Source organism: Pinus tabuliformis, chromosome 7 (genome assembly GCF_031772625.1).
Source record: "Pinus tabuliformis cultivar Carrire ecotype Pingquan chromosome 7, CPIR1, whole genome shotgun sequence".
Classification (NCBI taxonomy): domain Eukaryota; kingdom Viridiplantae; phylum Streptophyta; class Pinopsida; order Pinales; family Pinaceae; genus Pinus; species Pinus tabuliformis.
In genome coordinates, this window is record NC_142293.1 from 1,843,867,622 (window position 1) to 1,843,883,358 (window position 15,737).

The following is a 15,737-nucleotide window of genomic DNA, read 5'->3' on the forward strand; positions in this document are numbered from 1 at the left end:
GCTTAACACAATTACTTCAATATTCCTTAAGCAGCCCAATAGCAATTTCCAATTTAGATTTCCTGTAACAATCACATTGACAGTAAAAGTAGATAGAACATGAAACAAAATGTAGAAGACAAGCCAAGATAAAAGGATGCCAGATTTGGTAGAGGCCAGGGAAAAACCCCAATGTGGGGAAAACCCTTTGATCAATTCTTCTTATTATTATATCAAAAGTTCAACAAAGAGAGAGTACAATAGTCAAATTGACTTGCCCAATTCAAAGTCAAAATAGTCATGTCAATTTCTGCAATCAAACTTCAGCCCTAACCAAAAAGTCAACGTTGGTCAAATCAAACAATAAACCATCCTCAAAATAGCTCGGTCTTCCCCAATCAAACTCAACCTAATCAGGAGGTCAAGTCAAGCCAAAACAGCTCGGTCAAACTCGATCAAAGGAGAGAAAATTTGTTGTAATTTTATGCGGTCAATTTGCAACAAACCCTAAAGTCAGCGCTAGTCAAACTGCCCAGATTCCCTTGATTTCAGTGCCCAAAAATGCAGCCTAAAGAGATAGAAAATATCCTCCAAAAATCGCAGTCAAAGCTGGTCAACAAACCCTTGGTCAATGCTAGTTAAACTTGACCTGCTACATGTAATTTTCGGTCCTGCGACTCAGCCCAGAAAACTCGTCCTTCTTTCCACACATGTGAGAGAGAGGATTTGCCCAATAGTTGTACGAACCAATGAGAAGGAGAGAGAAGAATGTGTGAGTGATGATGATGCCAAATGAGGTGTGAGGTCACTTGTATTTATACAATTCGTTGTGGGTGAAGAGACACGTCCATTGGGCTTCTTGAGCCTACATGTTGATGTGGCCTACCAGAACAATTTGCACGTGTGGGCATAAATTCAAAATCACACTTCCGCTTGTCCAAATGAGATGATCTTTATATCAATTTTGGTCCTCTTGAAAAGAGGAATTTAATGCAATCATCATCTCCATCAAATGAGTTGTCCCAAGGTGGAATTTGGCCCTAGTTGCCAATTTTAACACTCCCTCTCAACTAAGGAGAATTCCACCTACGAATCCATCCATCATCATCGTCAACCATCATGTCATCTTGTCATCATGTACCATCTTTGTCATCTCATCTCTGCTCCGTTGAACCATGATGTAATAATGAAGAAGAATTGATCGAGAATGAGTCACAAGACCTTACCACTCTCTACTGACAAAAGAACCATGATGTAGTAATGAAGAAGAATTGATCGAGAATGAATCACAAGACCTTACCACTCTCTACTAACAAAAGTCAATCTAAAGGTAGAACCTCAATTGATCCCAGATCAAGTTGTTGAACATCATGCATCCTAGACATAGGGAATACGACTGTACACAATGCATCCATCAGTAGTGCTATGGTCCCTATCTACCTTTCCTAACTCATTGGCCAAATGAGAGGGACTTCCCATGAGTCTCGGACTTCATGGGTAGGATGTATGTTGGGGCATCAGCAGGAGAAGGTGAACCAGTCATCCTGCTCATATGCCATAGGAGAAGGTGAACCACTCATCCTATGCATATGTCAATCGTAGGGGAAGGTGAACCACTAACCCTACATACACAGCGCACCAATAAGGGAAGGTGAACCACTCACCCTGTACACAGCGCACCAATAGGAGAAGGTGAACCACTCAACCTATGGTCGCTCATAGCTCCAAGAAGTACCCCAAGCTCCCAAGAGCTCCCAGAACTCAGTGTCCAACTCAAGCGGGACCCTCATAGGAGGATCTTTCCACGACTCCAAGTCTCTCTCGAAAGGCTAAGCATTTAACCTTCCCTAAGGACTTCGTGAGGATGTCTACAACCTGCTTATTAGTCCTAATGTGTTGGAGCCTTATTGCTCCCCGCTCTACCATATCCTAGATAAAGTGGTACCTAATATCAATGTGCTTGGAGCGGTCGTGGAACACGGGATTCTCTGAAATGTGAATCCCACTTTGGTTGTCAAATAGCTCACTAAAGAGCTTCCTCAACCAAACAGCGTCACAACAAGACATACTAGTTGCAATGTATTCTGCCTCGGCGGTGCTTAAAGCAACATATTTATGCTTCTTGCTCATCCAAGAAACTCAAGCAAACCCCAATGAGAAGCAACATCCAGACGTGCCCTTATGATCCACCACACTGCAAACCCAGTCAGCATTAGTATATCCATGTAGCCTCAAATTCCCGGCAACGTATCTTAGTCCATAGTTCATTGTGCCATGGAGATATCTCAAGAGATTCTTAGCAGCAATCCAATGTATGTGATGAAGCTCAACCATAAATTGACTCAACATATTCATAGTGAAGCATATGTCAGGACGGAAGTTTACCAAGAACATCAGGGGCCCCACATGTTGTCTATATTCGGAAGGATTTGACAATTCAAGCCAAGCAGCACTTCCACATAGCTTCTTGAAGTTGAGTTCCATCGGAGCAAACACATACTCGCAATCCACCATCCCACATCTCTCGAGAAGCTTCACAATATATTTTCCTTGAGAAAGGAAAGTCTCACCTGGCTTTTGCCAGGCCTCTAGGGCTAGGAAGTAGTGCATGAAACCTAAGTCCTTCATCTCGAACTCGGAAGCTAACTCCCTCTTGCATTGATAAATGAGAGGGTCTACACTTGTCAAAAAGAGATCATCCACATAAAGAACCAAAATGAGAGGCATTTCCTTTTCAACCTTGAGGTATAGGTTAGGATCAGCATCGCTCCTTGTAAATCTCAGCTTCATAAGATAGCTATCAACCCTCTTATACCAAGCCCTAGGGGCTTGTTTCAACCCATAGAGGGCTTTCTTTAACTTGCACAAGTGTGTCCTTCGATCTTGTACTTCGAACCCCTCACGTTGTTCTACGTAGGCTTCCTCCTTAAGCGAGCCATGCAAGAAAGCAGTGTTAACATCCATTTGGTGTAGGCTCCATCCTTAAGACGCAACAAGAGCAATAATAGATCGGATAGTGGTGTATCGGGCAACCGGTGCATATATCTCGTGATATTCCTCCTTCGTTTTGAGAGAAGCCTCGAGCAACAAACCTAGCCTTGTATTTTTCAACACTCCCATCAGCTGCATGTTTGATTTTGTAAAGCCATTTCAAGGTGACCACAAACTTGTCCTTACATCCAGGAACCACATCTGATACATCATTCTTCATGATTGATTTGTACTTCTCATTCATTGCATCCTTCCATACTTGGTGTTTCACGGCTTCTTCGATCGTACATGGCTCAGATTGAACAATAGTACTCATAGCAGCTAAGTGTTAAAATTTGGATGCCCAAATTTCTACTGCAGCAATTGATTAAGCTTCTTTTATTTGTTAAATTACTGAACAAATTATTTACTGTGTTCTACGGTAAATATCGAAACCAATACACTGCAGCCTTCAATTAAAAATATATGCGAGAACAAGAAACTGAGCAAGAAAGAAATGCAACACATCTACATGGTTATTTTTGGATAAATGCCCCCGGAAAAACCCAGTGTGGGAAAACCGGTGCAGCAGCTCTGAGGGTTTTATTATTATGCAGTAGTAATTTCTATATACAATCTCTGGAAATCCTAGTTGATCCAGCCACTGAATGAACTGCCCCTGGCTACCTCTGCGCAGTCACTGCGTCAGCCCAGCATCACACCCTCTGGGGACTGCATCACTCCTCCCAACTAATTGATTTCCCTCTTAGATTTTAACTTCTGCTCTCCCGCTCTCACACCCCGGCTTCCAACTACAGAAATCGATCACCTCAACAAATTTTTGAACTTCGTCAAGCCCTGCGTCATCCAACGCTACCTCTGCGTGGCTCTCCATCAGCCTCTCTAGCTTTGCACTGCCTCTACTGGATCTCTCTCTCTCTCTTCTCTGCTGAGTATTCTCCAACCAAGAAAGATTTCCCTTCGGATACTATCACTGCCCCTCATTGCAAAAGATCACTTTGAATTTCTCTCTAGCAGCTGCTCTGCTTCAGAAATTCGATCTTATTATCTCCCTTCAATATGTTCTCCAAGTGCCCCTCAAGCCTCTTCTTATATCTTTCTGTTGGACAACCAATGGCCCAGATTAAATTCTAATCAATGGCTTAGACTATTTTGGCTTGATCTCCATCTTCTTCTAGAAGTTTCACCCACAATTTAGATTAATACCCATTAATTATTTTAATTTCCTAAGTTTAGACTTAGGAACCCATTCAAAATAATTAATTATTTTAATAAAATTGCCTTGGGGTGGAATTTCCCAAAACGATTTCTAGGTATTGGAGAATGCATGTATCTAAACCTCCCTGCAAATTTTCAGACTTAGAGCACATCCGATGCTACCAGAAATCAACACTCCCGCTTAGCAAGGAATGTGCTCCAGCAATGCATCCTGCTGAAGCATCACTCTGTTCTGTAACATCTCCTTCTGCATTGTTGATGTCTGACATCTTGTCCACCAACTACTGCACAAATGTTGCATCTATACTGCCGCTGACCCTGCTACTTTCAACACTGTATCTGTACTGCAACTCCCTCTTAATTCTACATTTGTGTTGCTGCTGGCGTTGCCACTGCCAATACTGCAACCTCTTCCAATTGTTGTTGTTGCTGCATCAACAACGGAAAAGCATCCCAAATTACTGAACTAGTGTTCAATATCATGCATCTCGTTGCTAGAGTTCTAATTGTTGCTAGTCTCTATGTAGACCCTCAGAAGCCTTTGCGCTGCTACTGACTCTGCTCTATGCCAACTGCACTGTTGTCAACTCTAGCTCTGTGCTACTCAGTCTTTGTTGCTCCTAGCCATTGCAACTGTCACTTCGGCACTCCTCTGCACCAACTGACACTGATCCATCCTGCTACTACTAATCTAGGCTCCCGTAGCAAGGAATTGATCTGAGAGGTGGACTCCTCTAGGATCCTGCCCATCTGCAGTTCTTTTGAACTACTGTTCTATATCACCCCACCTCCCTCCTGGAGATGCCTGGGTTGTCATGGAAAACTCCTCCTCGATCTTCATTGCTGCAACCTTCGGATCATGCTTCTCATCTATGTCCTTTCTGAGAGGACACTGTTTTGTGTAGTGACCGAATTCATCACACCTAAAGCATTTAATCTTCGAAACGTCCTTCTTCTTCTTTCGCTGCTCCTGCTGCCCCTTGGATGCGAAGGCTACATTCTCTTCCTCCTCCTTGGGCTTCGACCCACTGCTGCTGCTTCCGTCAACTTTACACTTGACCAAGTCTCTCCTCATCTCCTCTTGCTTAAGAGCTGCCCACATTTCATCCCAGTTTGGCAAAGTCGCCCTGCCCAGGATGCTCTGGATAAAGACTTGCCACTCCTCAGATACTGAATCTAGCGCCAGTCTTACCATCTTGGGACCTTGATATGTTGACCCCACTGCTGCCAGCTCGTCTCGGGTCCCCTAAAGCTTTGCAAGGAATGCATCAATGTGTTCCCCCTTCTGCATCTGCATAGATCTCATCTTCTACTCCAAATACATCTCCCGATGCTCGAAAGGTCCTTGATACAACGTCGACAATGTATCCCACATCTCCTTGGCAGTGTTTCTGCCAATGATGTGACACACTATATGATCCTTTACTCCATTGAGGATCATTCTCTTTGTCTCCCTTATACTTCTTGAGTGGATCTGGATCCATGGGCTCAGCTACCATGTTGTCGACGTAGTTTTTGAGAAAATGCTCATCCAGAAGGCATGACATCCTTGCCTTTCAGATCACATGGTTGGATGCACCATCCAACCGATCCTGATCTCTCAACCCACTGTTGTCATTTCTGCTAATCGAAAAAGTCAAATGACCTCCTCTCTCCTGTTGTTGCTCAGCAAATGAGAATTTGAATTCCCTGGCTAGGAATTCTCTAAGGAAGAAATTCCCTCAAGTGTCTCTTCTTCCTTCTAACGTCTTTCTGCCAAGCAACTACCTGCAGAAAACTGTGTCACACCAGGAACCCCTCTTCGCTGAAGCTTCTACTGCGCTACTCCCTCTGTCGCTAACAAATTTCGATCTGGAAATCCTACCTCTCTATCAACTCACTCAGAGAGAGATTTACCACGAAAATCTTGCCCTCCTATCCTGACTGCAAAAACCCTCTAGGGATTCGAATTGCTACTTTTGTAGGAATTTCGAACTCCATTCCTCCTTCAGCGTTGGGCTCTTTCGGCACTACTCTCTTGTTCCACCTACAGCTCTAATACCATGTGAGAATTTGGATGCCCAAATTTCTAATGTAGCAACTGATTAAGCTTCTTTTATTTGTTAAATTACTGAACAAATTATTTACTTTGTTCTACCGTAAATATCGAAAACAATACATTGCAGCCTTCACCAATTAAAAATATATGTGGAAACAAGAAACTGAGCAAGAAAGAAATACAACACATCTACAAAGTTATTTTTAGAAAAATGACCCCAGAAAAAGCCAGTGTGGGAAAACCGATGCAGCAGCTCTAAGGGTTTTATTATTATGCAGTTGTAATTTCTAAATACAATTTCTGGATGCCTTCCCGGAAATAAAGTTACAGAGAATATCACTGACAGAGAGATAAGTGAGGTTACCTCACACTATCACTGGAAATCCTGGTTGATCCAGCCATTGAATGAACTGCCCCTAGCTGCCTCTGCGCAGTCACTGCATCAGCCTAGCGTCACACCCTCTGGGGACTACGTCACTCCTCCCAGCTGATTGATTTGCCTTTGAGATTCTGACTTCTGCTCTCCCTGTCTCACACCCCGGCTTCTAGCTATAGAAATCGATCTCCTTAGCAAATTTTCAGACTTCCTCAAGGCTTTGCGTTGCCTCTGCATGAATCTCTCTGTCTTTGTGTTGTCTCTGTTGGATCTCTCTCTCCTCTCTGCTGAGTATTCTCCGACAGGGAAATATGTCCCTTCAGATACTATCCCTGCCCCTCACTACAAAAGATCACTTTGAATTTCTCTCCGACAGCTACTCTACTTCAGAAATTCGATCTTCTGATCTGCCTTTGATATGTTTTCCAAGTGCCCCTCAAGCCTCTTCTAATATCTTTCTATTGGACAACCAAAGGCCCAGATTAACTTCTAATCAATGGCTTAGATAATTTTGGCTCGATCCTCATCTTCTTCTAGAAGTTACACCCACAGTTTAGATTAATACCCATTAATTATTTTAATTTCCTAAGTTTAGACTTAGGGTCCCATTAAAATTAATTAATTATTTTAATAAAACTGCCTCCAGGTGGAATTTCCAAGAACGATTTCTGAGTATTGGAGAATGCAAGTGTCTAAGCCTCCCTGCAAATTTTGAGACTTAGAGCACATCTGATGCTACCAGAAATAAACACTAAGTACCCTTGGTACCTGTTCGGCTTCTTACTTTCACGAAATGTCCCTCTTGGAGCAATATGTCTTTCAGCATCTTCAAGAGTACCTTTGAGCCACAAAGGTCTTCTCCTTGAGGTAGAGGGATCACCAAGAGATGGATCAATGGGATCCATCGGGCCTTTAACATCGGGCATCGGTTCATCTGTCAGAGATTCATCCTACTTTTCTGCAACATCATCAGTGTCCTTCCTTGGGATAGGTAGATCTTTAGCTTTTCCAAGGGCAGAATCTTCATCAAAGTGACATCATGGTTTATTTCCACTTCTCTTTGACCAGGCACATGGATTCTATACGCCTTCAAAGTTTTACTGTAGCCCACAAATGTTCCTTTCTTCCCAGATGCTTCTAACGTGTTTCTTTTCTCTTTAGGCACATGAAAATACACGGGGCATCCAAATAATCTAAAATGAGAAACATCAGGTTTCTTACCAGCGAAAACTTCTTCAGGTGTCTTGAAATCAAATGCTTGATGCGAACTCCTATTTTGAACATATACAGCAATGTTGGAAACTTCTCCCCATAAGAACTTCGGTAGGCCTTGGTCATCAAGCATGGCACGGGTGGCTTCTATGATTGTTTGATTCTTCCTTTCAACGACACCATTTTGCTCAAGAGTATATGGAGTGGTGGTCTCCCTCTTAATGCCAACCTCAATACAATAGTCATTGAATTCATTTGATTCATATTCGGTTCCATTGTCGGTCCTCAATATTTTCATCTTCTTCCTTGTTTGATTTTCAACCAAGGCTTTGAAAGAACCCAACCATTTGAACAGTTCATCCTTCTTCTTCAAGAAATAGATCCACATTTTGCGAGAGAAGTCATCCACAAAAATTGCATAGTATAAGTATCCTCCTAGTGATGTTACGGTCAACATACTAGATAGATCAGAATGGATCAATTGAAGAATGTCAGTAGTTTGACTTTCACTTGAAGGGAATGGTCACCTTGTAAGCTTTCCAGTTACACAACCCTGACAAACACCTTCATGATCTATGTTGAATTCGAGCATACCTGTGACCATCTTCCTTACCCCAGGTAAGAATTTGTAGTGAAGGTGAGCAAATATTTGGTGCCATAATTCGGATTGAAGAAAAGTATCATAAGTCATAGCTCCCAAAGGACTTCCTCCAACTTGATAGAGACCTTCAACCCTAAATCCAAGTGTAAATGCATCTTTATGGTTTCTTTGCCAAATATGTACCTTTCCATCAATGAATGCTACCTTGAAGCCTTTATCTTCCATCATAGAAATAGACACCAAGTTCTCCTTCAAATCAGGTACATACAATACTTCTTGTAGATGAAGAGTTTGACCTTAATTTAAATGAAGAGTGGCAATCCCTATCCCTTTCACGGGGTAGGTGGCATTGTCTCCAATAATGATCTCCAAATTAGTCTTCTTTCCAATCACAATTGAGAGGGCCTCCTTGTACCCAGTGAAGTGCCTTGAGGCACCACTATCAATCAACCAATGATCCAAAGTGTCCGGAGGAGAGGCAGTAGTGAGGGCAGAAATAAGATAAAATTCTTTTTGTTTTTCTACAACATTAGTTTCCTCATACCTGGAATTTCTTGTCCTTTTGGGAGGTCGACCATTACCATATCGAGCAGCGAGAGCATTCCTCTTTCCTTTGTTGTTGAACATGTTGTTCCTTTGATTGTCATTGCCTTTGAAATTGTTGTGATTGATGTTGTTGTCATCATCTCGTGGAGTATCCTTCTTGTGAGGACACTCTCTAGCATAGTGGCCAAAATTGTTACAATTGTAGTACCTTCCTTTTCTTCCTTCTTTGAATCCCTGCTTGAATCCTTGACCTTGTCTCTTTGGACCAACATTGTTCTTCCTCTTTACATGAGCGAAAAAAGCAATAGGTTTATTTCCATTTGAAGGCTTGTCTCTTTCAATCATCCTCGTCTCTTCTTGTGTGCATCTAGCCAATAATCTATCGAAACTAGGAATCCTGTCATTGTTAAGAATAGTGGTGTTAAACACATCCCATGCTCTTCTGAGACCTCCAAGAGTAATGATAGTGAGCTCGCTGTCAGCAACAACTTCTCCAATAGATAGAAGATCATTCTTGATTTCTGTAATCGTCATGAAGTAGGATTGGATAGACTCCCCTCTATCCATTTTGATGTCCTTCAACTTGTTCTTGAGAAAGAGAATTTGATTTGCATTGTTTACTTTGAACATCCCAACCAGCTTATCATACATCTCCTTAGATGTTTCCAAATCAGAAATATAGGCAACCAAATTATTTTGAATGGAATCAATGATAATTATTTTAACTTTGACCCCACCTTTTTTGTATTTCATCTTTGCAACCACAGGTGCATTTGAAGGAGGTTCCACCACTCTTCCCTTTACAAAGTCCATAGCATCATTCGCTTCCAAAGTCAAATCCAAAGTCATCTTCCATGCATGATAGTCAGATTTGTCCTTGAGCTTATCCTCAAATTTGAAGTATGATGTAGTCGCCATTGAAGCTAGACCAATATTCTTGTCCAACAAATTTTTTCTTAGTTATTGCTTTTCTCTCTCTTGCTCGGGCTTTGTCTTCACCTGAGCTCTGATACCATGTTAAATTTAGTTAACAATGGTATGTTCTATGCTTAGCACAATTACTTCAATATTCCTTAAGCAACCCAAACGTAACTTCCAATTTAGATTTCCAGTAGCAATCACATTAACAGTAAAAGTAGATAGAACATGAAACAAAATGCAGAAGACAAGCCAAGACAAGAGGACACCAAATTTCGCGAAGGCCAAGGAAAAACCACAATGTGGGGAAAACCCTTTGATCAATTCTTCTTATTATTATATCAAAAGTTCAGCAGAGAAAGGGAGTACAAAAGTCAAATTGACTTGCCCAATTCAAACTCAAAACAGTCCTGTCAATTTCTGCAGTCAACTGTAGTCAAACTTCAGCCCTAACCAGAAAGTCAATGCTGGTCAAATCAGTAATAAATCATCCTCAAAACAGCTCGGTCTTCTCCAGTCAAACTCGACCTGATCAGGAGGTCAGAGTCAGCCCAAAACAACTCGGTCAAACTTGGTCAAAGGAGAGAGAAAAACTGCTGTAATTTTCTGCGGCCAAACTGCAGTCAACGCTGGTCAAATTGCCCATATTCCTTTGATTTCTGTGCCCAAAAATGCAGCCTAAAGAAACAAAAGATCCTCTAAAATTCACAGTCAAAGCTGGTCAACAAACCCTTGGTCAATGCTGGTCAATCTTGATCTGTTGCCTGTGAGAGAGAGGAGCTGCCCAATAGCTGTACAAACCAATGAGAGAAGGAGAGAGAAGAATGTGTGAGTGATAATGATGCCAAATGAGGTGTGAGGTCACTTGTATTTATACAATTCTTTGTGGGTGAATAGACACGTCCATTGAGCTTCTTGAGCCTACATGTTGATGTGGCCGCCCTGAACAATTTGCACGTGTAGGCATAAATTCAAAATCACACTTCTACTTGTCCAAATGAGATGATCTTTATATCAATTTTGGTCCTCTCGAGAAGAGGAATTTAATGCAATCGTCATCTCCATCAAATGAGCTGTCCCGAGATGGAATTTGGCCCTAGTTGCCAATTTTAACACAGCTTTCTAAGAGGAAGATTTAAAAAGCAGCACACAAGGATCCTTTTGAAAGGATAAGGATTTAGCAGCAAGTTTTCAAAGTAGTTTTTGTCAAGGAAAAGTCCAGTTTTCTGAGTTTCATTTTATGGCTTAAAATTCCCAATCATATCAAATGGAAATTCTGGTATTCCATTGTGGATACCATGAGAGACAATACAGTGGAAACAGTTCAGACCCCAGAGTAATAATAAAGATTCTCTGGCAATTGGGTTCAAGATTTTGGAGTGGCAATTATGCTAGGGTGTTCAGGCCCATTTTTAAAAAATTCCAGGCTATGGCATGGGACCTCCAGATAATTTTATTAATGTCCAAAAAGTGACCACAATGTTTGTCAATGGGACTCAAAAGCACAGCAAATGTGAATAAACACTGAGCATATGAAAGCAACTCCTATCACTACTTTAATAAAAGCAGAAGGAAGAGCTCAGTATTTAAATGATAGAAATACAAAATGTAGTGCAGATACCAAAGCTACAAGATTAAAGAGATCAAAACCATGTCAAGAAAACAGTGTTGCTATCATGATGCACAAATCAGAGTGGGGAGAGAGAGGTGATGGCTCCAGTACAAATCATCAATCACAATGAAGGGACCAATATATTGTTTGATGATGCTGTCTGGTAAATATCCAAGGTTAAGGGGAGGTTGCTTTTGAAACCCCAGGAAGTACTTGGAATTGAAGAGGTCCATCACTCCTAGCGTCCAAGTCAAGGGGAAGAATGAGTCTCAAATTTGAAGTGGTATGGTCCATCACCTATAGTTTGTGTGTGTGACTACTAGGAAAAAGTTTTCCTCCTAATCAGATCAGGTTGGGGAGTACTTAGCAAGATCCTCGATATATAAACTCTAAAACCTCCCTCATTAAAAGAGCTGGGCAACTCTAGTCTGGTAGCAGAAGAAGGTGGAGAAAGAACCTCTACACTCTCAACATAGACAATGAAACCACCCTTTGGTCTTGTTGTATATTGCACATCTAAAAATGAGATCCTCCTTTGACTCAGTCTCATCGAGGTGGCAGAGCTAGAAAGTCCTCTCAAAGGGGAATGTGGTGATCTATCTCATCAACCTAAAGTTCATGGGATCCCACTATAAACTAGACAAAGGGAATTTTAAAGGTCTGCATCCAATGTGTGCATGTATGCTCAGGTCTGACAATAAGATTATCCTTCAACTGCATGAAGTGCTTGACATAAAATGTCATATTAGGGAGAAGGCTCTCGAGGAGGCATTCCAAATGCATTAGAGTTACTCCTAGTAGAGATCCTCCATAATCACCTAGTTCAGATCCTATTTATAAGGTAGTAGGTAACATGGAGCATCCAAGGTGTATCTGAAGGGGGAAGTCAATAAGAGAAATGGCCATCACTGAAACAACCAGGAAGCTTTCAAAAACCAAAAACAACTTGATCCATGGGGTCTGCAAATGCAATATCCTCTAAGAAGTGTAGAAGGTAGGTAGGGTTACCGATCTCTACTGGACACCAAGTAGCCCAAAGTCCAAACTCTGTGAAGGAAGAAGACAAATCTGAAGATGGTATCAAGATGCAAAGGATGAGCTCCAAACTCCACCTAGATAGTAGACCAAGCAACTGTCCAGTTGTAATGGATGATGTGTTGTAACAAAAGGGCATAGCATTTGTGTCTTGGTGCAATCAGGCTAAAGAAAGCTAGGCCCAGACATTGAAACCATATAAGGAAGCAAGTTTGATGTTCATGTCCAAGAGGTGCATCTTGGACGAAATATCTTTGAATTGATGCTGGAAGCACTATCTATCAAGCTGGGTAAGTGAGACATATTCCCTTTTAAGTTGAGATTGGAAAGGATGTCTGGAATTGAATCGAGACATTGAGAATGAAACCCCCAAGTGTGTGTAGATTGTAGTAATCCCATTCTCTTGAAGGTAAAAGTGTCACAACAGAAGCCTCACTAAGATACGTTGAAGATCATAACTTTAGTATTAATAAGGTTAAACAACAATTGACAAAGATCATGAATGCTGGCTGGGGCATTGATTTGTCTCCGTAATCTATCGAGTGAGGACATCAAGAAGAAAAGTGTGGAAGCAAATCCATTAATAATTTAATAAAAGGAAAGGAAGGCTAACTAGTAAGACAATTGAAATGTAAAATGTAAAGCAGATACAAAAACTATAAGATCAAAAAGACCAAAAACATGTCAAGCATACAAGGTTGTGGTCAAGAAGTGTTGGGGAGTGAAGTAGAATGGGGAGACGAAGAAGATGCCTCCCAATTTGGGTCAACAACCACTGTGAGGGAACCAATACATTGCTTGATGATGCCGTTTGACAAATATCAGAGGCTGAGAGGGCTTCATTGTGAAATACTGGGAGGTGCCTGAGATTGATGAGTCCATCACTCCTACCATCCAAGGTCAAGGGGAAGAGATTGTGAATGAAATATTGGTTATTCTAGAGGATATACAAAACAATAACATGCTTAGAAAGAATCAGGCCCTAAGACCGAAGAGAGTTGGGTTATTTCATGGTCTAGTGGGAGTTGTAGTGGAAGTTGTACTAGGATCTAGGATGGGAGCTCCATAAAAGTTTCATGAAGCTTGTTTGGAGGGGGGTCAAAGAGAAGTCCAAAGACGCACTAATCTAGAATCTGAGTTGATATGAATTGTGGCTTGTCATTTGTTGCTACCAGTGAATGTGACCTAGGGCATCCAAGTAGTAGCTAAATGGGGGAAGTCAATCAGGAACAATGGCCACTGAGTGAAGCAATTAATACGCCTCTGAAAGCCAACAATGACTGTCAACTACCTCTTAAAACCACCTCCTTCAAATGTCAAGTCCCAAACAAATTTGACAGCCTTCCTCTCACTTTTGGATGATCCTTTTGTACCTCAAGGGGAGATTATCCATATCAACTTCAATGATGCTTCAATCTTCATATATTAAACAGAATTAGATACGATGATTGAATCCTAACTCTTGACGAAAGTGAACATTGTCTGGAGCATTGAGAAGCCTCTGAAGACCACCAATAACTCCGTTAGTTACCTCTCAAAAATACCTCCTCCAAATGTCAAGTCCCAAACACATTTAAGAGCCCTCCTTTTGTCTTTGGATGATTATTTTCCAGCAAGGGGGATTCCCTAAATCAACTTCAGTGAGGCTTGAGTCTCAAATATCTAACAAGTTCCATTAAACTATAAGAATAGAATTAAATACAATGGTTGAATTTTGACATGGTTGATACCTACTATCTGGACCATGGAGTCAAATAAAGAATGAGTAGGGGTTTGAAATGGTAATGAAGTCATCCATTGGGTATCCTGCTTTAGACAAATCCCTAAGGGTAGGGCAGTATTGATACTTCAATCAAATACCAAGTAGATAAATTCTAACAACAGAGAAAATACATGTGCATAGAAACTTGTTGCCAATGGGAAATTAAATTAATAGATGAAATTGGGAACTACAATAAGTTCAAAGATGTCAAGCTACCACAATCTCATTAATAGTAGAACTCACTTAAACTCAGATATAATGAACCTCTGGGGCTCTGATCAAATTTTGGCTCAAAAAGGGGAAGATGCATCAACAATCATTATACCAATGTATTAACTTGAACAAGCAAAAAAAGTGTGGCATTTGCAATGCAAGATCAATATGCAAGAAAGATAAAATTCAATACAACAAATCAACTCATATCATCCCATTCTTTGAACAACAGTTAGAATGCAAAAGGAATCAAACCCTAGGGATCCAACTCATATCTTCTATAACAACCTCTTTAAACAGAGAAGGAATCGATTGATCAAATTTAACAGAATCAACCTTCACACATCAATTTTGATTTCTATAATCATAAAATCAATTATCAATGATGAAGTCATAGATGATCGTTTCTCATTAAAAGCACTTATAATCTATTTCCTTAAGACTGGCAAACTTACCTTGAGCACCCAATCTATTTGACAAAATCTATAATGCATGAAATGCATTTATAGCATATAATACCTGTCGTCTTTTTGCTAGCTGCCAACGGACAACACGGTGAATAATATCCTTCCGAATTGGTACATCAAACACATCCCCAGCCAGCACTATCATGCCTTTATCCTCATTACACATATTTGTCACTCTTAGTGCTAAGTCCTGAAGCTTGCCTGCAAACAAAAAAATGCTGACAGGCATTCAAATTTCACATTGAGACAACGTTCTTTGTGCTTGACATGACAATATCATACTTGCTCATTATGGCAAATTTTACCATTTCATTTAAAAGAGCAAACATTTTTAGATGCTGGTTACGATATGGCAATAATGTATACAGTATATACCCAATATGGCAATATTCCTTGACTTTTTCCCATACTCTCTGAGGACAACTATTTTTTGTGTTTCTAACAAAGTAGTCAGGCTAGGATTCAGCCAGCCTTCAACTCAACAAGATTAAAAAATACATCAAAAATATTCAAAATTAATCCAAAAAAATGTACATGCACAACAATTAGATACGAACAATTAGACACCAAATAAGCAGAGTTTGTTGATTTACATAGCATGTAAGGGTGCATATAGGAAAAGTCATATCAAGATATACAAATGTAAGTTCTGAGATACATAAAACTATAGTTCCAAAAAAGTAATTGATATACTAGGACATACTACACAAGGTTCTAAACACATTGGGTAGAAAGAATCACAGAGGGTGTTAGATTTCTTTAAAACCCG

General features: G+C 40.7%; 1 protein-coding gene across 1 annotated transcript in view; it reads right to left on the reverse strand.

The window, feature by feature from the left end:
• The window catches only part of LOC149255797 (Ribosomal protein L4/L1 family), a 114,264-nt gene that overhangs the window by 70,473 nt on the left and 28,054 nt on the right, over positions 1–15,737 (reverse strand). The window contains exon 3 of the mRNA XM_089460570.1: positions 15,021–15,169. Within this exon, the coding sequence (XP_089316696.1) occupies positions 15,021–15,169 (149 nt within the window). The remainder of the gene's footprint in view (positions 1–15,020; positions 15,170–15,737) is intronic.